The sequence below is a fragment of the Cynocephalus volans genome, chromosome 1, assembly GCF_027409185.1.
Source record: "Cynocephalus volans isolate mCynVol1 chromosome 1, mCynVol1.pri, whole genome shotgun sequence".
Classification (NCBI taxonomy): Eukaryota; Metazoa; Chordata; class Mammalia; order Dermoptera; family Cynocephalidae; genus Cynocephalus; species Cynocephalus volans.
This window is the reverse complement of record NC_084460.1, coordinates 44534152-44559794: the sequence shown is the minus strand read 5'-3', so window position 1 is coordinate 44559794 and position 25643 is coordinate 44534152. Positions and strand designations below refer to the sequence as shown.

Here is a 25643-nt window from a genome sequence, read left to right as displayed (position 1 = left end):
CCTTTCTCCAAAGCTTGGCTTAACCTCCACAATTTTTTATCATATTCCCAAAAATAACTTTTGTATTACTATAAAATATATTTTAAATGCATTATTTTACATTATTACAAAATAATACTGTATTACTAACATTTTAATTTAAGTTGAATCGCCTTATTTTAAAACTTAAATACATTTAAAGAAAACTCACAAACAAGGAAAAAACATACACACACACACACAACCAGGTTTAGCTTTTTTTTTTTTTTTTTTAAAAAGATGACCGGTAAGGGGATCTTAACCCTTGGCTTGGTGTTGTCAGCACCACGCTCAGCCAGTGAGCGAACCGGCCATCCCTATATGGGATCCGAACCTGTGGCCTTGGTGTTAGCAGCACCGCACTCTCCCGAGCGAGCCACAGGCCGGCCCCACACAACCAGGTTTAAAAGTGAGAAGCTCCCCACTAGGCAGAAAGAGTCGCACCAGGAGCTAGAAGGCAGGGACCAGCAATGCCAGCCTGGGAAGGAGAAGCTAGGCCAGGGAGAGGGTGGGAAGAGATGGAGGCTGGGGGATAAAGGGCAATATCAGCTGGGGATTGAGGCCAGGGCAGGGCATAGAGAGGGATACAAGGAAGTCTAGATGAGCCTAAGGAGGGAGAAAGTCCCCACAGGGTGAGCTGAGAGCAGCAAAAGTCCTGGGCACATATCCCCATCGTCCCAGGACATAGCATGTGTCCTCTTAGCATGTGTCAGTCTGCGTCCAACAAGAGGAGTCAACGTATTGTCCATGTGCCACTTAAAATCACTTTGGACTGGTCAGTTAGCTCAGCCAGTTAGAGCATGGTACTGATAACAGCAAGGTTCAGGGTTCTATCCCTGTACTGGCCAGCCGCAAAAAAAAAAAAAGAAAGAAAGAAAAAATCACTTTGGCCTTCTCCCTGGGCAAAGTACCCCTCTAAGGAAAACACTGGCTCAATAGTGTTTAACTGCCTAAAACTGTTAAAGCAGCCACTGGATCACATTTGCCTCTCCTCAGAAGTCAGGGACCACAGTCCTGCTTGCACTGTGTACCTTGGGAAGCAACAAAGCCATCACTTCTAAATTAACACCCAAGCTTTTAAGGAACTTGCCTCATAAGCACAAGAAACCATCCAGACAAAAGGCACTAATGTATGCCTGAGTCTTACCTTGTGTAATGAATATCCGGACTCAAAGATAATAGGTGGAAGCAAGAGGAGGAAAAACATATTTGGACGAAACATTTCTTCTTCCTGTAAATATAAAATGGGTATTTTCCGAGGCATGTTTTTTGTGTAATTAAGAAATAAATTCATCAATGAAGAGCTGAAATAATAATTCTCTTAGGGCCTGGCCCAGTGGAAATGTTTAAATGACTACCTAATACTACCTAATATTAAAATCAAGCAGAAGGAGGGGGGTTAGGGAGAAAGTGGGCACAAAGCACAAATTGTACACAAATAACGAGTCAACAGTATATCCCCGAAATATGTATAATCAATTATGCTTCAATTAAAAAAAAAAAAATCAAGGAGAGACCAAAAAAAGAAAAAGAAAAAAGAAATTACACTGCATTTTAAAAGGTAGGATAAGCAATTTTAAAACATGACCAGAAAAAGAAATAGCACAATTAACTGCTTCCAAACACATGTAGTATGCTTTTTATTCTAGTAAGGAAAGAAAATTACAACTCTGCCATTTTCCTAAGTGTGACTGTGAAGAAACAGTCCCCACTTCATGCCCTTGCGACATGGGATGTGGCTATAAAGCGAGCCCTTTGCTGTGCTTTCAGATTTGAATATTAAATGCCATAATGAAAGGTGTTTCTAGGATATGGCTGTCTTTGACGGGATGAAATAATGAGAATTTCATTTTTCTCTTCTTTTTTCTTTTTTTGAGAGAATTCCATTTTCTATATTAATATATTTCTCAATTGTTGGTGGGATTTGGGGAAAATACAAATTGATCCTCAAGCCCAAAATGGCTACATGACTATTTAATACTGCAAAATCAGGCCATTTTTCATATGAATATTTCCATGTCACAATCCTGACAGTCTGATTTCTTGTCAAAATCTCTATTCATCAGAATGTCAAAGTATATTCTTATAAATGTATAGCTGTTACCATAAAAACTAAAATAACATTCAAAAAAAGGCTCAAAATAGAAGTAAATGATAACTTCTGAAAATGCCTTATTAAGTCCTAAAATAACAGCATGTACAACAAGCTCATGACTCAGATGGGGACTACATAAAAAGAAATAGGCTGAGCACTGTGTTTTGTGGGGCCACCTATTCTCAGGATCTGTGCAGTGGAATCACTGTATAGATCAGATCCTTTTGGAGTTTTAAAACCTAAACTCCTCCTGGGAAAAATAAGAACCCAACTGTAGTGGGGTTACATATTGTCCCCCCACCTCCACCCCCAATTCATGTCCACTAGGAACCTCAGAATGTGACCTTATTTGGGCCAGCCCATGGCTCACTTGGGAGAGTGTGGTGCTGATAACACCAAGGCCATGGGTTAGGATCCCATATAGGGATTGCCTGTTAGCTCACTGGGTAAGCATGGTGCTGACAACACCAAGCCAAGGATTAAGATCCCCTTACCAGTCATCTTTAAAAAAAAAAAAAAGAACGTGACCTTATTTGGAAATAGGTCTTTGCAGATATAAATAAGGATGGAGATGAGTTCACACTGGATTAGGGTGGGCCCTAGCACCAATAAAAGTATACTTGTAAGACACACAAAAGGACTCAGAGACATGAAGAAGACCATATGGAGACAGAGGCAGAGATAGGAGTTTTGCTGCCACAAGCCAAGAAATTCCTGGGGCCATCAGAAGCTGAAAGAGGCAATAAAGGATTTTCTTCTAGAGACTTTGGAGGGAACTTGGCTCTGCTGACACCTTGATTTCTGACTTCTGGCCTCCAGAACCATGAGGGAATAAGTCTCTGTTATTTCAAGCCACCCAGTTTGTGGTAATTTGTGACAGCAATCTTAGGAACCAAATATACCACCTTATAGGGAAACTGTGTCACAGAAATGTCCCAGGTTCCTTTTGGCAATGTCTCCCCTCAAATGGGCAGAAGTGATTTTAGGTGGTACTTGAGTAGTGTGTATCAAATACCACTGACCTCAAAGATTGAGAAAGTCAGGCCCTTTTGATCCTTTTTCAATCCCAAATAAGTCAAAGACACCTTAGTTTGGCACTACCATGTTCAAAGCCTCTCTCCAGTGTGCTAATCTCCCTTGACAAAGAGAGCAGACCTGGCCTCAGAGGCTTCAGCAGACATCTGTAGTACTTTGGTTTTTATCACATTTATTTATAGGTTTCTGACTTAAAACAGAATTTTAACAATTCCTTTAAAATAAATGTATATAGTATTCCAATGTTCAGAGCAGCATTATTCAAAATAGTCCAAAGGTGGAAACAACCCGAGGTTCCATCAACAGCTGAATGAATGGTTAAACAAAATGTGGTATTTATATACAGTGGAGTATCATTACGCCACAAAAAGAAATATAATTCTGATATGTGCTATAACATGGATAAACTTCAAAAATATTATGCTAATTAAAATAAGCCAGACACAAAAGGGCAAATACTGTATGATTCCACTTGTATGAGGGACCTGTAGTAGTCCAATTCATAGAAAGTAGAATGGTAGTCGCGGGGGGGAGGAATGGGGAGTTGTCACTTAATGGGAACAGAGTTTCTATTTGGGCTGATGAAAAAGTTCTAGAAATAGATAGTGGAGATGAGTATACAATACTGTGAATGTATTTTATCCCACTGAATTGTACCCTTAAAAATGGCTAAAATGGTAAATTTTGTGTTATGCATGTTTTACCACAATAAAATATTTTTTAAAAAACTGCTAAAAATGTAGACCGATTAAAAAGTTAGTTGATAGAAAAAACAGTATTAAGCATATGACAGGTAGAAGGCAGTCCCAGAAGGACAATTTGAAAACAGAACTTCATGGAAAGAAAGCACTATACCACGCTCCTTCATTGTTTTTCTTATGTCCCACTGCTCTTGCAGTTTCCAGACAGGTGCCCTGCTTCTCACTTTGACTTTCTACAAACACCTGCTCCTCCAGGAAGCATGCCCATTTATCCCAGCCTACAAACCTCACCTTTTTCTGAGATCAAGCACTGGTTGTCTGGATAACTTTTTAGGCACTTAATCACATCCATCACCCAACTCTGGTTCAGTTGTCTATACTATTAAATACATTACTATTACTTTATCTTGAAAAGTAATGTTCATTGGAAAATAAATTTAATAACATTGGTGCACATAAAATTTAAAGTGAGAGATAAACTCCCATCCCCCTACTCCCACTACTTAGAGAAGGGGTCACAAATGCAAATGTTTCTTGGGGCCACACTGTACGACCATGAGAGTAGCCACTGCAGGGTGTCTCTGACTGCTGCTTTTTCAAGAGAAGCTAGAAGTTCAGATTTTTATGTGGAATTTCCGACTTTTATATAGATTAGTAATATTTTTAAATCAAACTAAAATAAAATAAAACTAAAAACTTTTAATTCTTTTAAAATCAATTCAAATTTTGATCAATTGATTTCTAAATCAAATCAAACAAAATGGGTTAGTGGGCAATATCTATACATCAGGTTATATCCGGGCCTAGGAGTAGAGAAAGGGTTTCCAGTCTGTGACCCCTGCCCTAGCACAGCCCACTGTTAGGGTGGTTAAATTTAACCGACGTGCAGGAAGGCAGAGACACCAAATACAGTGTGTTCTAGTGGCCCTTCCCCAACCCCCTTCCCACCTGAGGGGAGTTCAACAGAATTCATTAATTCATAGAACATTTCATGAATATTATTTATAACAGTGTCAAGTTGTGTTTTAGGTCAGGCTATAAGGCTTGCTTTGCAAATTTTATACTCTGCAGTTTGTTTGTTTGTTTGTTTGTTTATTATCTATTTATCTATTTATTTATTCATTTTACTTTTATTTTGTCAATATACAATGTGGTTGATTATTGTGGCCCATTACCAAAACCTTCCTCCCTCCTCCCTCTCCTCCCTCCCACCCAACAATGTCCTTTCTGTTTGCTTGTCATATCAACTTCAAGGAACTGTAGTTGTTATGTCTTCTTCCCCCCCCCCCCCCCCGCCCCGGTTTGTGTGTGTGTGTGTGTGTGTGTGTGTGTGTGTGTGTGTGTGTGAATTTATTTATTTATTTTTAGCTCCCACCAATAAGTGAGAACATGTGGTATTTCTCTTTTTGTGCCTGACTTGTTTCACTTAATATAATTCTCTCAAGGTCCACCCATGTTGTTGCAAATGGCAGTATTTCATTCGTTTTTATAGCTGAGTAGTATTCCATTGTGTAGATATGCCACATTTTCCGTATCCACTCATCTGATGATGGACATTTGGGCTGGTTCCAACTCTTGGCTATTGTAAAGAGTGCTGCAATGAACATTGGGGAACAGGTATACCTTCGACTTGATGATTTCCATTCCTCTGGGTATATTCCCAGCAGTGGGATAGCTGGGTCGTATGGCAGATCTATCTGCAATTGTTTGAGGAACCTCCATACCATTTTCCATAGAGGCTGCACCATTTTGCAGTCCCACCAACAATGTATGAGAGTTCCTTTTTCTCTGCAACCTCGCCAGCATTTATCGTTCAGACTCTTTTGGATTTTAGCCATCCTAACTGAGGTGAGATGGTATCTCAGTGTAGTTTTGATTTGCATTTCCCAGATGCTGAGTGATGTTGAGCATTTTTTCATATGTCTGCTGGTCATTTGTATATCTTCCTTAGAGAAATGCCTACTTAGCACTTTTGCCCATTTTTTAATTGGGTTGCTTGTTTTTTTCTTGTAAAGTTGTTTGAGTTCCTTGTATATTCAGGATATTAATCCTTTGTCAGATGTATATTTTGCAAATATTTTCTCCCACTCTGTTAGTTGTCTTTTAACTCTGTTAATTGTTTCTTTTGCTGTGCAGAAGCTCTTTTGTTTGATATAATCCCATTTGTTTATTTTTCCTTTGGTTGCCCGTGCTTTTGGGGTCGTATTGATGAAGTCTGTGTCCAGTCCTATTTCTTGAAGTGTTTCTCCTATGTTTTCTTTAAGAAGTTTTCTTGTTTCAGGGTGTATATTTAATTCTTTAATCCATTTTGAGTTGACTTTAGTGTATGGTGAGAGGTATGGGTCTAGTTTCATTCTTCTGCATATTGATATCCAGTTCTCCCAGCACCATTTGCTAAAGAGGCAGTCTCTTCCCCAGTATAGGCTTGGTGCCTTTGTCAAAGATCAGATGGCTGTAGCTGTGTGGGTTGATTTCTGGATTCTCTATTCTATTCCATTGATCAGTGTGTCTGTTTTTATGCCAGTACCATACTGTTTTGGTTATTATAGCTTTGTGGTATAGTTTAAAGTCAGGTAGTGTTATGCCTCCAGCTTTATTTTTTTTGCTCAGCATTGCTTTGGTTATGCGTGGTCTTTTGTTATTCCATATAAATGTCTAGATAGATCTTTCCATTTCTGAGAAAAATGTCTTTGGAATTTTGATGGGGATTGCATTGAATTTGTATATCATTTTGGGTAGTATGGACATTTTCACTATGTTGATTCTTCCAATCCAAGAGCATGGGATATCTTTCCATCTTCTTGTATCCTCTCTAATTTCTCTCAGCAGTGGTTTGTAGTTCTCATTATAGAGATTTTTCACCTCCTTGGTTAACTCAATTCCTAAGTATTTTATTTTTTTGGTGGCTATTGTAAATGGGCAGGCTTTCTTGATTTCTCTTTCTGCATGTTCACTATTGGAGAATAGAAATGCTACTGATTTTTGTGTGTTGATTTTGTATCCTGCTACTGTGCTGAAATCATTTATCAACTCCAAGAGGTTTTTTGTAGAGGCTTTAGGCTGTTCAATATATAGGATCATGTCATCTGCAAACAGGGACAGTTTGACTTCATCTTTTCCAATCTGGATATGCCCTTTATTTCCTTCTCTTCTCTGAATGCTCTGGCTAGTACTTCCAACACTATGTTGAATAGGAGTGGTGAGAGTGGGCATCCTTGTCTAGTTCCTGTTCTTAAAGGAAAAGCTTTCAGCTTTTCCCCATTCACGATGATAATGGCAGTGGGTTTATCATATATGGCTTTAATTATGTTGAGATACTTTCCATCTGTACCTAACTTATAGAGGGTCTTTGTCATGAATGAGTGTTGAATTTTATCAAATGCTTTTTCAGCATCTATAGAGATGATCATGTGGTCCTTGTGTTTGACTTTATTAATATGGTATATCACATTTATTGATTTGCATATGTTGAACTAACCTTGCATCCCTGGGATGAATCCCACTTGATCATGGTGAATAATTTTAAGCATGTGTTGCTGTATTCTGTTTGCTAATATTTTAGTGAGGATTTTTGCATCTATATTCATCAAGGATATCGGCCCGTAGTTTTCTTTTTTGGTTATATCTTTACCTGGTTTTGGTATCAGGATGATGTTTGCTTCATAGAATGAGTTTGGGAGATTTGCGTCTGTTTCAATCTTTTGAAATAGTTTGTAAAGAATCGGTGTCAATTCCTCTTTGAATGTTTGGTAAAATTCTGCTGTGAATCCATCTGGTCCTGGGCTTTTCTTTGTTGGGAGCCTTCTGATAACAGCTTCAATCTCCTTTATTGTTATTGGTCTGTTCAGATTTTCTACATCTTCATGGCTCAGTTCTGGGAGCTTGAGTGTGTCCAGAAATTTATTCATTTCCTCCAGATTTTCAAATTTGTTGGCGTATAGTTGTTTATAGTAGTCTCAAATGATTCCTTGTATTTCAGATGAAATCAGTTGTAATATCACCTTTTTCATTTCTAATTTTTGTTATTTGAATCTTCACTCTTCTTTTTTTTTGTTAGCCATGCTAATGGTTTGTTAATTTTATTTATCTTTTCAAAAAACCAACTTTTTGATTCATTGATCTTTTGTATCGTTTTTTGGGTTTCAATTTCATTAAGTTCTGCTCTGATCTTAATGATTTCTTTCCGTCTGCTAACTTTAGGTTTGGATTGTTCTTGTTTTTCTAGTTCTTTAAGGTGAAGTGTTAGGTTGTTCACTTGCCATCTTTCCATTCTTCTGAGGTGAGCATTTAATGCAATAAATTTCCCCCTTAATACTGCTTTTGCGGTATCCCACAGGTTTTGGTATGATGTATCATTATTTTCATTAGTTTCAATAAATGTTTTGATTTCCTGCTTGATTTCTTCTTGGATCCATATGTCATTAAGTAGAATGCTGTTTAATTTCCATGTGTTTGAATAGTTTCCAGAATTTCATTTGTTATTGATTTCTAATTTTAATCCATTGTGGTCTGAGAAAATACATGGGATATTTCCAATTTTTTTGAATTTGTTGAGACTTGATTTGTGACCTAATATGCGATCTATCCTGGAGAATGATCCATGTGCTGATGAGAAGAATGAATATTCTGAGGTTGTTGGATGGAATGTTCTGTAGATAACCGCCAAGTCCAATTGGTCTAGAGTATTGTTTAGATCTTGTGCTTCTCTGCTGATTCTTTGCCTAGATGATCTGTCCAATATTGACAGTGGGGTGTTCAGGTCCCCTGCTATTATGGTATTAGTGTCTATTTCCTTCTTTAGGTCTAATAGAGTTTGTTTTATAAATCTGGCTGCTCCAACATTGGGTGCATACATATTTATGATTGTTATGTCTTCTTGATGGATCAGTCCTTTTATCATTACGTAGTGTCCCTCATTGTCTCTTTTTGTGGTTTTTAGTTTAAAGTCTATTTTGTCAGATATAAGAATAGCTACTCCAGCTCGCTTTTCTTTTCTGTTTGCATGGTAAATCTTTTTCCATCCTTTCACTCTTAGTCTATGTGAGTCTTTATGGGTGAGGTGGGTCTCCTGAAGGCAGCATATAGTTGGGTCCTCCTTTTTAATCCAGTCAGTCAGTCTGTGTCTTTTGATTGGGGAATTTAAGCCTTTTACATTAAGAGTTGTTATTGAAAAGTGTTGATTTATTCCTAGCATTTTACTGATTATTGTTTGGTTGTCTTAGGTGTCTTTTGTTCCTTGCTTTCTGATTTACTGTTTGTTTTCTGTGTTTGTTGGTTCCTTAGGTTGCAGATAGCCTTTTTGTTTGTTTGTTTTCTCTTCATGAATGCCATTTTTATTATACTAGTGGGTTTTGATATTTCTTGGGTTTTTATGGCAGTGGTAGTTATTTTTCAGGAACCAAACCCAGTACTCCCTTGAGAATTTCTTGTAAGGGTGGTCGTGTGGTGGTGAACTCCTGCAGTTTTTGTTTGTCTGAGAAATATAGTATTTGCCCTTCATTTTGGAAGGATAGCCTTGCAGGGTAGAGTATTCTTGGCTGACAATCTCTGTCTTTTAGTATTTTGAATATATCATCCCATTCCTTTCTGGCTTTTAGGGTTTGTGATGAAAAGTCTGATGTTAGCCTGATTGGTGCTCCCTTATAGGTGATTTGACACTTCTCTCTTGCAGCTTTTAAGATTCTCACTTTGTCATTGAGTTTTGCCAATTTGACTATAACATGTCTTGGAGAAGACCTTTTTGGGTTGAATACGTTTGGAGATCGTTGAGCTTCCTGGATCTGAAGATCTGTGATTTTTCCTATACCTGGGAAGTTTTCTGCCACTATTTTGTTGAATATGTTTTCAATGCAATCTCCTTTTTCCTCCCCTTCTGGGATACCCATGACTCGGATATTTGAGCGCTCAAGGTTGTCTGATATCTCTCTCAGATTTTCTTCAATGCCTTTGATTCTTTTTTCTTTTTTATTGTCTGCTTGTGTTATTTCAAACAGCCCATCTTCAAGTTCAGAGGTTCTCTCTTCAACTTCCGCAAGCCTTCTGGTTAAACTCTCCATTGTGTTTTTTATTTCGCTGAATAACTTCTTCAGTTCGGTAAGTTCTGCTACACTTTTTTTCAGGGCATTGATTTCCTTGTACATTTCCTCTTTCAGGTCCTGTATACTTTTCCTCGTTTCATCATGATGTCTAGCTGAGTTTTCTTGTATCTCATTCAGTTTCCTTAGAATTATCACTCGAAATTCCTTGTCAGTCATTTCAAGGGCTTCTTGTTCTATAGGATCTAGAGCTTGAGAGTTATTATCCTTTGGTGGTGTACTTTCTTGATTTTTCATATTTCTGGTATTTTTTCTTTGATGTTTATTCATTGTGGCAGGGGGTTTCACAGTCCACAGGTTTGACACTATTGACTGACGAAGACATTGCTGTGGTTGCCAATTTGGTATGGCTACCTCAGTGACTGCTCAGTTGGCCACTAGTGCCTTGCATGTGTGGTTTTCTCGGGTCTTGGGCCTCTCTGGGGAGCCACCTCTCTGGTCAGCTTGGACTCTGCTGGGCTGCTGGATCACGGGGCGGTACCTCAGGGTGTGTGGTCTCTGCTGAGCTTCCACCTCCTGTGCTGGACTTCTCCCTGTTCCGTGCACTCTGGCCCCGGCTGCTGGGATGTGCCGAAGCACCGCAGAGCGTGTGTTCTCTGCAGAGCTTCCCCTTCCCCTGCAGGATGTCTCCCTGCTCTGTGCACGCTAGGCTGGGCTTAGGATGGAGCCGGGTGGCAGTGGTGAAGCCTACCTGCTGCTGGATCGCACGGTGGCAGTCCCCCCACAGGGTGTGTGGACTCTACGGAGCTTCTAACTCCCTTGCTGGACATCTCTGTGCTCCGTATGCATTAGGCTGGGCTGCTGGATTGCGCCGCAGCGGTGTGGTCCCCGTGGAGTTCCCGCCTTTCCTGCCGGACGTCTCCCTTCTCTGAGCGCACTAGGCCGGGCTGGGAATAGAGCCGGGTGCCTGCGGTGAAGCCTACCTGCTGGATCATGCAGTGACGGCCCCACAGGGTGTGTGGTTTCTGCAGAGCCTCCGACTCCCTTGCCGGACGTCTCCCCACTCTGTGCGCACTGGGCTGGGCTGGGAATGGAGCTGGGTGGCGCTGGTGAAGCCTATCTACCGGATCATGCGACAGCGGCCCTGCAGGGCATGTGGTCTCCGCGGAGCTTCTGCCTCCCCAGCAGGATGTCTCCCCGTTCCATATGCACTTGATGTTATGTTTTTATAGTTTAAATCGGTTGATTTGTGGGAAAGAGTGACGCTAGGGACCATCTATTCTGCCATCTTGACCGGAAGTCCCCTATACTCTGCAGTTTCACAGGTAAATTATTCCTAGCACTTAGGAGCTGCATCAAAGTAGGAGGGTGTAGTGGATTGAATTATGTCCCCTCAAAATTCATTGAAGCTTGAATTGTGTCCCCCAAGTTTTATGTATGAGAAACTTAGCCCCCACTGTGACTGATAACAGGGTGGAAAATCCTATTATGGTAATTGAAAGGTGGAACCTTGAAGAGGTGACTGGATTGTAGTGCCTAGTGAATGGATTAAAAATGGTGGTCAGGGGTGTGGTTCTGAGGTCTTTATTCTATTTATTTATATATTTATATTTATATTTATTTGTTTATTTATTTATTTATTATTTATTTTTTAATGTTTTTTTTAAAGATGACTGATAAGGGGTTCTTAACTCTTGCCTTGGTGTTGTCAGCACCACGCTCAACCAGTGAGCAAACCGGCCATCCCTATATAGGATCCGAACCCGGGGCCTTGGTGTTCTCAGCACCACACTCTCCTGAGTGAGCCACAGGCCGACCCTTCTGAGGTCTTTAAAAGAAGAGAGTCTGTCTCTCTCTCTGCTCTCTCTGCTTCCGCCATCTTGCAATGTGAGACCCCTGGGTCCCTGTCGCCACTGCCAGATGGACTTTGGACTTCCCAGCCTCAGAAACTGTAAGCAATAAATTTCATTTTCTTTATAAATCACCCCGTTCCATGTATTTTGTTATAAGCAACAAAAATGGACTAATACAGAAAATTGGTACCAGAGAAGTGGGGTGTTGCTTATAATAAGTACTTGAAAATGTGGAAACGGCTTTGGAACTGAGTGATGAGGAGAGGTTGGAGGAGTTTGGAGGACTCAGAAGACAAAAAGACAAAGGAAAGTTTGGACTGTCTTAAAGACTGGTTACATGGTGGCAAGCAGAATGCTGATAGAAATATGGACTGTAAAGACCCTTCTAAGGAGGTCTCAGATAGAAATAAGGAGTTTTTCAGAAACTTGGGTAAAGATCACCTTTGCTGTGAACTGGAAAGTAACTTGGCAGCATTGTGTCCATGTCCTAAGACTTTGCGGAAGTTGGAACTTAGGAGTTGTGAACCAGAGCATTTGGCTGAAGAAATTTCTAAGCAGCAAAGCATTAAGGAAACTGCATGGCTACTTGTCACAGCCTACTCTGAGTTATGGCAACAAAGGCATGACATAAAGCCAGAATTTAAAAGAGAAGCAGAGCATAAAGATTTGGAAAGTTTGCAGCCTGGCCATGTGGTAGAGAAGCAGAGAGCATGCAATGGTGCAGCCCAGTGACCCTTAGCTAAGAAGATTAGTGCAAAAGAAAGGAAATATCAAGAGAAGGATAAAAAGGCCCTGAAGGCATTGCAGAAGCCTCTGGGGCCAACCCTTACATTTCAGGCCCAAAGACCTAGGGAGACAAAATGGTCTTGGGGAATAGGCTTGAGAAGTCCTCCACGGGCTCACTGCTCAGGGCCACCTCGGGAAGCTGCCTCCAGCACCAGCACCCCAGCTGCTTTAGCTGCTCCAGCTGTGGGTAAATTGGCCCCAGGTGTGGCTGGACATGCAGCTTTGGAAAATACAAACTGGAAGCCTTGGCAGCATCCACATGGTGTTAGATCTGCAGGCTTGCAAAATGCCAGAGCTGGGAAGGCTTGGGAACCTCCACCACGATTTCAAAGGATGTATGGAAAAGTCTGGGGGCCCAGGAAGAGATCTGTTGCAGGGGCAGATTCACTGCATAGAGCCTTCGCTAGAGCAATGCCGAGCGGAAACATGAGGTCGGAGTTGCAACAGAGAAATCCCATCAGCACCATGCCTAGTGGAGCCGTGAGAGTGTGACTGCCACGGAGACCCCAGACCTGTGGAGCTACCAGTGTGGAAGGACAGCCTAGGAGAGCTGAAGTATGGCCTGTGATCAGGAAAGCCATAGGAGCAGAGCTGCCTGAGGACTTGGGGACCCAACCTCTGCACCAGCGTTCAGAGGACATTGAACACGAAGTCAAGTTACATGATTCACCAGCAATAAGATTTAATGTCTGCCCTGCTGGGTTTCGGACTTGTTTGGGACCTGTTTCTCCTTTCTTGTGGCCTATTTCTTCCTTTTAGAATGGGAGTATGTACCCTATGTTTGTCCCACTGTTGCATCTGGGAAGTACATAACTTGTATTGATTTCACAGATGGGACTTTGAACTTTGGACTTTTGAGCTGAAACAAGTTAAGACTTTGGGGGTAAAATAATGTATTTGCATGTGAAAAAGACATGAGTTTTGGGGGCCCAGGGGCGGAATGTAGTGGATTGAATTATGTCCCCCCAAAACTCATTGATGCTTGAATTGTGTCCCCCAAGTTTTATGAGAAACTTAGCCCCCACTGTGACTGTTAACAGGGTGGAAAATCCTATTATGATAATTGAAAGGTGGAACCGTGAGGAGACGATTGCATTGTAGGACAGTGCCTAGTGAATGGATTAAAAATGGTGGTCAGGGGTGTGGTTCTGAGTGCTTTAAAAGAAGAGGAGCGTCTTTCTCTCTCTCTCTGCTCTCTGCTTCTGCCATCTTGCAATGTGAGACCTATGGGTCCCTGTCGCCACCACTAGATGGACTGTAAGCAATAAATTTCATTTTCTTTATAAATCACCCCATTCCATGTATTTTGTTATAAGCAACAAAAATGGACTAATACAGAGAGGATCGAATGTGATAAATTTTAGCCATATAATTCTTAATTATTTTGAAATGGACCTTACTTTCCTCCACAAAATCAAGTTTGTAACACATTCGTTAATCTCTCTGTACTTAATATGGATGCTCAAGTTTAAGGTGAAATTCAAGTTTCAATTAGTCCTCGTAACCCAAGATGATGCTCATACCCCAACAACCATTGTGTAAACACAAAGGTATGTACATCAGCAAACTGAGGACAGGGTGGTATGTGGAGAAAACAGTGACTATACAGGCAAAGAAGTATGGATGCAAGACTCAATTCAGCCACTTTCTTTCTAGCTCGGTGACATTGGTTATGCCCCAACCTCTCTGTGTCACTTTCTTCACCTGTAAAACTGGGGTGATGATAATACCTGGTCAAACTACTTCACGTGCTTATGAGGATAACATAAGCTAATGTGTATGAAGTACTCTGTAAGCTCTACAGTACTGGACAAATAAGTTTTATTATCCTCAGCTGTCAGAATTCTGACAGTGTTTAATGTTTAAAGCTAATTAGTATTTTCCCACCTATAAAGTAGGTTAGTCTAGGATTACAAAAATGCAAATAACAACAAAACATGACATTAATTACTCCATGTTCACTTGAAACAGTGTGAGATTTATGTTTCTTCCAAAAACTCAGATGGAAAGATATCAACCTGAGTCTAATAAAATGTTGAAAAATTAAGGGGACAATAAAGTTCACTGATAGTCAAGTAATGATAAAAAAAAGCCAGCATAACCATCAGTGTTACTGAAATTAAGAACAACCAAAAACTGTGATTATGTTAGAAATGAACAGTTGGGCAAACCTACCTTCCAATTTGCCAGTTTTTTAAACTCTATAATTTTTATAACTGCTCCCATGAGAATACCTAGAAGAGAAAATATAAAATTTAACATACATTTAAGATATGAGAAAGATTACTCAGGTTTATCATTCTAGAGAAAACTGAATATTACTCATTATGTCTCCAAATGGTTTTTATAGAGTTCTGCAAGTTTTATGTCTGAAAACGTAAGAATGGAAATTAGTGTAAAGTTTTATGAGTCACATGAGTTTCTCACTTGCATTTCGGGCAAACACACTATAATGAAATCTACAAAAATCTGGGGGGAAGAAAAAGTTTTACAAACTAAGACCCAAGAATACTCTGCCTGGTATGGAAGATTGAATGCCTGTCATTTTGCTACATCCGCCCATTTTCAATGGGTGAAATGACAGAAAGTTTACAAGCTAAGTTTGCCCTATACTGTTAATTCCTACCATTTTCAAAAACAAACACAAGATCACTTTCTCAGACTCAAATGGAAGCTCTATGTCCAATATTCAGTTAGGGATAAAACCCAAATGCTGAAAATAACCTAGAGTAAAAGTTCTGTGAAATTCCTGGAAGAAACCAAACCATCTCAGTTCAGGCATGTTTCCATAAGGCTGACAGGCTCATTACTCTCTCATAAAGTACCTACCAAAAATAATTCTTGAAGAACGGTCATGGGTACAATTTATGATTGCTCTGTTACTTACCAGATAAATGATTCTTAACCCTGTTGGCCCATCAAAATCACCATGGGAGCTTTTTATAATATAGACACCCAAGCAGAACTCCAAACCTACTAAATCACAATCTCTGGTAGGGGGTGACACAAAGCAAGCGTCAGACCTCTGCCTTAAATGCTTAAAGATGAACACATCCCCTTTCCTATAGAGGAAGGAGCTTGCCCTATCCACAACAGAGAAAGCTCAGGCTAACTGGTTTAGAACATGGTGCTGACAATACCAAGGTCCAGAGTTTGATCCCAGTACTGGACAGCTGACAAAAAACAAACAAAAAAATAAGTCTAAAGAAGTACACATTATTGGGTGGGGCATAAGATTAGGAAAAGGACCTGCACTAACGCCAATTGCTGGGGGTGGGCCTTTAAGGAGGGGGGACAGAGGATAGTTTGAGATAAACAGAAAAGTCCATTTTAACTTTATAAACCACTATACTATTTGAATTGTTATATATTAGTAAAACAACAATAAAATTATTTCGAAAAAGAGAAAGGGATCAAGACAAAATACAGCTCAGCTATAAAGGGAGTCAATGAACACGTTTTCGGAACAGTAGTTCTACATTCACCTGGCAGTGACATAAGCACTGATTCTAATCCCTCTCCTGCTTCAGTTCCCCAATAATTCCTTTTTTCTTATCTTTTCAAGTCATATACTACATTTTAAGGAATTTTAAAACTTTTTATTAACCAAATAGTTCATGAATGCTATGTAAAATGTTATCTCTGCTATATCCTAGAATATTCAAATATTCTAAGAGAGAATCTTAGTTCTCTCTCTTCCTGCCCCAAGGTAACGAAAACCATCCTGATATATTTGGGGTATATTCTACCAGACCCTTCTCTACCCTCTTATGTGTATATACATATTTAACCATACAGTTCTGGTACGTGTGTGTGCATGTACATGCATGGGATGCCTGAGGATATTTATGTAAAATTTATGGTATTGTAATATATTGTTCTACTACTTGCTATTTTGCTCATGTGAAATCTTAGAGGTCTAGTCAGAGATTATTACAAATTGATCTGCTTCATTCTTTTTTTCCTTTTTTTTTTTTTTGTAGCTGGCAAGTACAGGGATCTGAACCCTTTACCTTGGTGTTATGAGCATACCTCATTCTTTTTAACACTCCTCACCACAGCATAAAAATGCCACAAATTGAATAGATATTTCTCTAAAGAAGATATACAAATGGCCAAGAAACACATGAAAAGATGTTCAACATCTTAAGTCATTAGGTAACTGCAAATCAAAACCACAATGAGATACCACTTCACACCCAACTAGGAAGGCTATAATTTAAAAAATTGAAAATAAAAAGTGTTGGCAAGAACATAGAGAAATTGGAACATACATTGCTTATGGAAATTTAAAATGATATAATAGCCATTGTGGAAAACAGTTTGGCAGTTCTTCAAAAAGTTAAATAGCATTACCATATAACCCAGCAGTTCCACCCAAGAGAAGTGAAAACATATGTCCATATAAAAACTTGTACACAGATGTTTGTAACAGCATTATTCATAACAGCCAAAACATGGAAACAACTCAAATGTCCATCAACTAATGAATGGATAAACAAAATGTGGTATATCCATAAAATAGAGTATTATTCTGCAATGAAAAGTAATGAAGTACTGATACATGCTGCAATATGGATAAATGTTGAAAATGTGCTATGTGAGGGGCTGGCTAGTTAGCTTAGTTAGAGTGCAGTGTTGTAACACTGAGGTCAAGGGTTTGGATCACCTTTCAGCCAGCCACACACAAAAAATAAAATAAATGCTAAGTGAAAGGAGCCAGACAAAAGACCACAAATTTTACTATTCCCTTTATATGAAATGTCCAGAAGAGGCAAATCTTTTGTTTGTTTTGGGCAGCTGGCCAGTATAGGGATCTAAACCCTTCGCCTTGGTGTTATTAACACAGTGTTCTAACCAAGTGAGCTGACTGCTCAACCACATAGGGCTATGGAGAAGTTTGGGAATAATAGCTAAAGAATATGGGATTTCTTTTGGGGGTAAAGAAAATATTCAAAAATTGATTGTGGTGATGGCTGTACAACTCTGTGAATATAATAAAAACTGCTCAATTGTACATTTGAAATAGGTGAATCGTGTGGTATGTGACTTACATCTCAACAAAACTGTTGCTAAGGGAAAAAAAAAAAACAGGTTGTATGATTCCATTTATATGAAATGTGCAGAATAGGCAAATTCACAGAGACAGAAGGTAGATTAGTGGTTTCCAGGGGATGGGGGAAGGGGGACACGGGGATTGACTGCTAATGGGTATGGGGTTTCTTTCTTTCTTTTTTTTTCTTCGTTCCCCCTGCCCTCTCTTCTGGGGTGTCTTTCTGGGGTAATGAAAATGTTCCGGAATTAGAGAGAGGTAATAGTTTCACAACCCTGTGAATATACTAAAAACCACTGAACGGTACACTTTAAAATGGTGAGGTTTATAATATGTGAATTACATTTCAATTTTTTTTTTTAAAAGTCACAATCTTTTTAACCATTCCCCCACTGATGGCTGTCTCCAACTGTTTGCTGTTAACAGTGGTGCTGAAATGAACATGATTGTACCTGCCACTTTGTGTAAGAGTATTTCGCTAGGGCAGATCCAGAGACTGAATGGCTGAGTTATAAGGTATGAGCATTTTTATCTCTGAAAGTGTTGCCAAATTATCCTCCAAAGTGGTTGTCAACTTACACCTCCACATGAAAGCAACCCACACCCTCACCGACACTGGAGAGTCATCAGACATTAACATTTCTGGCTATATGATGGACAAAAAATTGTACTTTAACATTTCAATTTGTATTTGCATTCAATTTGCATTCAATAATCATTCCTGATTACTAGAGAAACTGAACCTCTTTCCATGGTTTCAGATCTCATTTTTAAAGCTAGTGTTTTTCTGCTCTACTAAAATCTCAACTTTCTTTTTTCCTTGTAGATGTTATACCAAATTTTTTGTAATTATACTTAATAAAGCAGTTACATTTGAAAATCAGTAATTATTCTATTGCCTATATTATTACTTATGAAGTGCTAGAAAGCTTTGTGAAATACAATGTGACATTATTATTATTATTACTATTATTTGAGTAATCCTTTTGAGAATGGTCCTAGCACTAAAACTATGGTGCAGCATTAAATTGGCAAACTACTATTTTAGCTCTTGAGACTGGGGCTCAAAGTTAGGTCAAATCTCCCCCAAAAGTTCATGTATTGGAAGCTTGACCCCCACTGCAACAGTGCTAAGAGGGTAGGAAATCTAAGAGGGTATCTGAGAGGTGGGGCCTTCAAGAGGTGATTAGATCATGAAAACTGTGCCCTTGTGAATGGACTGATCCATTCGTGAAGTAATGGGCATAGTTCTAATGATTTTAAAAGTAAAGCAAATGAGATTAGTTCTCTCTTGCTCAGCCCATTCTCACCATGTGACACACAGGTTGCCACCAAACCCTGTGAGAATCCCCACCAGGAAGAAGGCCCTCACCAGATGTTTTCCCTGGACCTTGAACTTCCCAGTCTCCAAAACTGTGAGAAATCAATTTCATTTCCTTATAAATTTTTTTTAAAATTAAAAAAGTTAGGTCAAATCAATCTACTCTATAGGAGAAATTAATTTATATCACACAACTGGCCACCAGATGAAAATAATGTCCTAGACACAATTCTGTATATTCCTATCAGTAAAAAGAATTTGAGTGTGCACACTCAAGTTACAAATTTTTATTTATTATTAATCATATAAAAGTGCTACTGTACTTAATATACTTTTAAGATACAGACAAAAACAGAAATTGTAAAAGAGTGAGATTAAAAATAGAGACACAAATTCTAATATTTTCTTTTGCCCCAGTGGATGTTCATGCACACACTTCATTATGGATACTGCTAGATTCATTCAAAGCATCAAGAGCTGTTAATGATCATGTGCTGAGCCCCTTCTCCCAGGATTTGTCACTTTAAATTATTTCTAATCCTCAAGAGATTACTGCAAGTAGGAAGGCTCAGATAATTTAAGTAGCTTGTCTGAGGGCATAGGGCCAGCACCTCAGGATGCACAGTCCATCTTCCTACTTAGGATACTAAAGACACAGAGAGACTGCACTCCTGTGGTCTATCTGCACTCCTGCTGTGAGCTGCTAATGTTCATGTCTCTCCCAGAGTGCACTACTGGGCTGTCCTCATCACTGTAAAATATGAGTGTTACTGATCAGAAAGGTTACAGGAAAAATGCTTTAAATGTATTAATAATCAGGTTACAAAAAATTGAAATATGTAGGCTGGCCGGTTAGCTCAGTTGGTTAGAGCATGGTGTTATAACACCAAAGTCAATAGTTTGAATCCCTGTACTAGCCAGCTGCCAAAAAAACAAACAACAACAAAAAAAACAGTATGCAGAAAGAACACGATCCTAGTTCTCTCAAAAAAATAAATACATTTATTTGTACTGTGTTAAAGAAAAATACACACACACATCCATACTGTGTGCCAGATACTGTGCTAATGGGCAAAATATACATTATTTTAGCTCATTTACACAACTGCCCTACAAGGCAATAAACTGTAATAATACAGATGATAAAAATACTAATTGCAACAGCTAACAGTTATGATTACTTAGCAGTTAGGCATTAAACTAAGTGGTTTCCATTCATCACCTTGTTTATTAAAAGCAATACTGTGAATTGTTACCTGCATTTTATAAATAAGGAATCTGAGGAGAAGGCCCAGCATCACTTAGCTAGTAATTGGCAGATCCAGAACTGCTTTAAAGATGAATTATTTTATTTTCATTTAATTATGTAACAGATGGACATGATACAGACTTAGAAAGGTACAAAAGAGAATTTAAAAAGTATACAGTGAGGACTTAAATCTCCCTCCCATCTCTGTTTCCTTTTCTCTTTCCCAGAGGCCACCAGTGTTACCACTTGCTTGGTAACACTGTATATTTCTTCTGAGTGTCTGTACATTTATAATCATATATATACATATGCATATACATACCAAATAATTTTTAAGAAAATGGTAGTATATTCTTCTGATTTTTTAATGTAACATTATACCTTGGAAACCATTCCGTAACAATACACCTTGAAGAACTTCCCCATCACTTTTGTTCTGTTAATGGCTGCAGTGAACTCCACTGTATTAATGTGCCATAAATCAATATATCCCCCAGTAATGGGTACTTAGATGTTTTCCAGGCTTTTGCTATCACTGCCATTCCAATCTAAGTAAATGCATCCTTTCACATGTATGAAGGTATCCATAGGAAAAACTCCTGAAAGCGGGATTGCTGGGTGAAGGGTACAGGCACTTTTAATTCTGTAAAGAGATTACCAGTTGACTTCTGTGGTAACGCTGTGAGGTCCCTCGCAAACCTCCCACCCTGGGCCACCACACCACCCCCCAGCTGCTGTTAAGTGATGGCTACTAAGTGCTCACAGCTGTCCCCTTCTCCAGAAAACTGCCCTTAGCTGTTGCAAGGCACCTCATCGTGGAAGCTGGAAGCTGAGCACGTCTTACACCAGCTCTAGCCAGTGACTGACTGATAGGGGCACAGAAGCCCAGTCCCTTGCTTTAAGGAAGGACAACTCTCCCTGTGTTCTTGCCCAGGGCCCTCCCTCACTCAGGCGAGACTTAACCTGAGATCAAATCTGTGTTTGGTCTTTCTCCTTCCCTATTTTCCTTTACTTCTCTCCTCACAGATTTATTCCTGAAGAGCACCCCCCTCAATAAATTACATGTCCCCAAACCCCTGTCTCAGACTCTGATTCTAAGACTGCTATCAGGAGTGGAGTGGTCACAGGAAGCCAACTTGAAGGACGGGATTCTGAAGTTTGATCACTCAGCAGCTGATGGCAATGAGGACCCCATCGTTGGTGGCAGGTAAAGTACCAACAGTCCCTCATGTGGGATAGCAGTGCAATTGTGAAGACTTCACTTGTGTTGGGCTGGGCCAGATACTGTGGAAGAAAACACACTGGCTCATGCAATATCTCTGGTGTTGGAGAGGTAGGGGGGAAATCATAATTATATGATGGTGGAATTTTGTGGTTGTTGCTGAATGCCATTGATGCTTTTAAAAGAGAAATGACAGGCTCAGACAACCACCACCTTAAAGCAAAGGATGAGAGTGAGAGGGCCTCCTTGGCAACATTAAAAGAGGCCCTCATCTCCCACAGCTGGCCAGCATATAGAACTGAAGACTGAGCACAGGACTTAACCATAAGAGTGGCAAATCTTCAGAGAAAGCTGAACTCAGGAAGGCAAATCTCCTACGTCTTCTATTATGCCCAGATAAAAACTCTCAGACTTGGGACAAGGGTACCTGGGGAGATGAACACGAGCACCTGTAACCTTCAGATTCTGGTGGACCCCCTAGACCTGCAGAAATGGCCCCTGCCTCCTTGTTGGAATATAGAACTCCCCAGGCCATTTCAAAATTACATAGAAGCTCCACATGAGGCAAGTGCCTTACAAGACAAGGATCAGCCCTCATTCCCCCGATGCCCAACCACCAGACCAATGACTAGGGTCAAATCGTAGTAGTGCTGGGCCTGCTAAGGGGGGAGAATATATACCAAAGGACCTGGAGGACACCACTAACAGGTACAGACCACAACTAGGAGAATGTGCCTGGGAATGAATCCTGAGGTACTGGACAAAGACGGGGAAGCAAAATATAAAGCAAGATGAGAGAAAGCCTGTTAATCTGGGAACCCACGACATAGGATTTAATATTGTGGTGAGGGATCCAGGACATGGTTTTAATCCAGTGCTGAGATGGCTCCTGGAAGCTTGGGAAAAGCAATGGCCCACATTAAATGAAGCAGAGATACCAGAATAGTGTTAAAAGGTTCGTGTACTCTATAGGACTAGAAAACCACGAGGTGGCTACACTCCTCAGGAGGGCCTACAGGACTCTATTTCCCAAGTGACCAGGAATGCATTGGTAAAGGGGCACCAGCATCACTGAAAAACCTAATGATGGCTGTTCTCTGTAGGCCAGGGTTAGCAACAGGAGATGCTGTCACAATACTGGACTTCCCAGTAGCACTGGGGATGACAGAATTCTGGAATTGCAGAGGCAAAATGGCAACACTTAACCAGAAAAGGCATGGCACCAAACGGGTGTGGACCCACAGGGACCCATAAAGATTGCCAACAGAACACAGTGGTCTGAGGGGCAAGATACATAAGCAGTTAGCAAGAGTATTGCTAAATATATATAACCAGAAGGGATTGAGAAAGGATGAGCAGAAAGTTAAGGTCAGTCATCCCGATAAAAAATCACTATCTGTTGCTCAATTTCCATACCCGAGCCAGTTCTTGGACCCAGAACCCATAGATGAAAAGAAAAGTCAGGTACATGAGAAAGGACCCTGAGATACCACAGATGTAAACATTAATGATTACCCAGTCCTTTTCCAAAGAGACCTACAGCCATTCAGTCAGATAACTATACACTGGGGAAAGAGGAATACTGGGGAAAGAAGAATACTCAGGACTTTCAAGGGCTGTTAGAAACAGTGTCCAGGTTGATACAGATACCAAGGCACTACCATAGCTCCCCGCTCAGAGCAGGCACATATGGCGTCAGGTAATAAGAACAGTCCTGACCTAGCAAACAGTGGCCCACTTGTCAATTCATCTAGTTGGTGGTCATTTCCTCAGTTCCAGGGGCATACTTAGCAGTTGACAGAACCATAACATTACTTCCTTGACCTATCAAGTAAGAGCTATCATAGTAGGAAAGGTCAAGCAGAAGTGCCTAAAACTGTCCCCTAACACTTCTGGCCAAATTAGTGAATGAACAACAAAGCATCCTGGAGAGAATGGCAGAGATTACTTCCACCCGCAAATACTTCAAGAACATATGGCAGTGGTCCCCATTTAATAAACCAGTTTGACCCCTGCAAAACCTGAATAGATGGCGAATGACAGAGCACTAATGTAAACTTAACCAAGTAGTTACACGGAAGTGTAGCTGCTGTGCTACAGTTCAGCTTAGGTCTCTTTAGGGAAGAGCAAATTAGCAGTTTCAAGTCTTGGTGTGTGGCTCTTGATCAGTAAGATGTGTTCTCCTCCATACCCATACCGGCAGAAGCAGCCGGTGTCCCCATGGGACAATAGGATACATTCATGGTCTTGCTCCAGGACTATGTTAACTCCTGCTTTCTGTCATAATACAGTATAAAAGGACTTGGACCATATGGATATCCCACAGAGCAACACACCAGTCTACTACACTGATGCTAATTTTGATATGGTGAGAAAGAAGTACAGAGGAGATGCCTTGGTAAGACATGTAGCTTCAGAGGACAGAAAATTTCAGGGCCTGCCCATCAGGCTTGAGTTTTTAGGGCTCAAGCAAACTGGGGCATATCATGACATTCTCTCTAAGAAAAGGACAAGACACTGCACCTTCCACCTGCTACCACTAAGAAGCACAATGCTTGGGATGCTTCTTACAGATTTTGGAGGCAACATACCCCACACTTAAGAAAACTACTTCTACCTATTTATTTGGTTCATGGAAGGCTGATGGTTTGAGTGAGGCCCAAAAGAAAGGCCCCTGTACAGGTCTAGCTGCAGTTCAAGCAGTCCCGCCACTTTGGCCATCTGATCTGGCAGACCCCATGGTACTGGAAGTATCTGTCATAGAAAGGGGTGCTGTGTGGCATCTCTGGCAAGCCCCAAAAGGAGGGTCACTCAGCACAGGTCTCTAGGGTCTGAAGCAATGTCATGCCACTCACAGCAGAGAACTACATCCCATTCAGAAAGCTGACCCTGGTATGCTACTGGGACCTGGCAGAGACAGAGTATCTGAGCATGGGATGTCAAGTGACCATATGGCCAGAAATGTCCTTCATAAGCTGGGTTGTCATATCTACCAAGTTATAATGGCAGGTGGGCCCAGCAGCAATCTAACTGTAAGATGAAAGTGTTACATTAGAGATCAGGCATGTGTAAGTCTAGAGAGCACAAGTACATTGCATGGAAAGGTGACCCAGACTCCTACATCATCTACCACTGTTACATCAACACCTCTCCCTCACCTCCTACATTCACCTTCACAGGGAGTTCTTTACAACCAGCTGACAGAGAAAGAAACCAAAGCTGGGTTCATGAATGATTCAGCCAGTCTCTGACCTTGACCATTTTAATTTTAGTGTCTGTGCTATGGACTCATGAACATAGTAACTACAATGGCAGAGATGGAAGCCATGCATGGGCCCAACAGCATAAACTTCCTCTCACCAAGGCTGATCCAACTACTACCATGTTGAATGTATGACTGGACAGCCACAGAGACCCACACTCATCACCTGATATGGTACTATCTCCTGAGAAGAGCAGTCAGCTGCAGGAAGGCAACTTGATCACATCTTGGAAAAGGTGGCAATTCATCCTGACTGGTACTGACACATATGCCGGCTGGTATGTCTTTTGACTAGTACCACTATCCAAGTGACCACAAGTGTCTGGTCCATCAGCATGGGATCCTGCATCACAATGTGTCAAACCAAGAGACTCACTTTATGGCAAAGGAGGCACAGCAGTGGGCACATAACCATGGATTCCATGTAGTCCTACACCATACCACATCATCCTGAAGCTGTCAACCAGCCAAAGTGGTAAAATGGCCTCCTAAAGATGAATCTGAGACTTGGAGATAATATCCTGTGAGGATTGAAGCCAGGATACATATGCTCCTTAGCCAATGGCTGTTATAGGCTGGTATGTCCCCAACAGGTAAGCATGGACACAATACACAGTGGGTAGAAGGAAAAGTGGCCCAACTCAACATCACTCCCAGTGACCAACTTGAGAGTGGGGATTCCTACTTGGGGAATTTCTGCTTCCTTAGCCTGGAACTTTAGGCTCAGTGAATCAAGAGGTCCTGGCTCCCAGAAGGGGACATTTCTACCAGGGCTCACAAAGACTCACATGGCTGCTGCCTGGTCACTTTGGACTCCTTGTGCCAACAGACCAGTAAGCCTAGAAAAAGGCTACAAAACTGGCTGGGATAATGGACCCTGATCATGAGGAGGTAGGTCTGCTGCTATATAATGAGGCAAAAGGAATATAATTACTGAAGTAATACTTTGTAACCAAACACAAATTTTCTGAAAATAGTTTACATAACTTAGAGACCTTAAAAATGTTTTTAGC

At 40.5% G+C, this 25643-nt stretch overlaps 1 protein-coding gene across 1 annotated transcript in view; it reads right to left on the bottom strand.

The window, feature by feature from the left end:
• SLC9A8 (solute carrier family 9 member A8) overlaps nt 1-25643 on the bottom strand; it is an 82696-nt gene that overhangs the window by 36635 nt on the left and 20418 nt on the right. The window contains exons 4-5 of the mRNA XM_063100574.1: nt 14699-14757; nt 1166-1249 (exon numbers count right to left, since the gene is read on the bottom strand). Of these exons, the coding sequence (XP_062956644.1) occupies nt 1166-1249; nt 14699-14757 (143 nt within the window). The remainder of the gene's footprint in view (nt 1-1165; nt 1250-14698; nt 14758-25643) is intronic.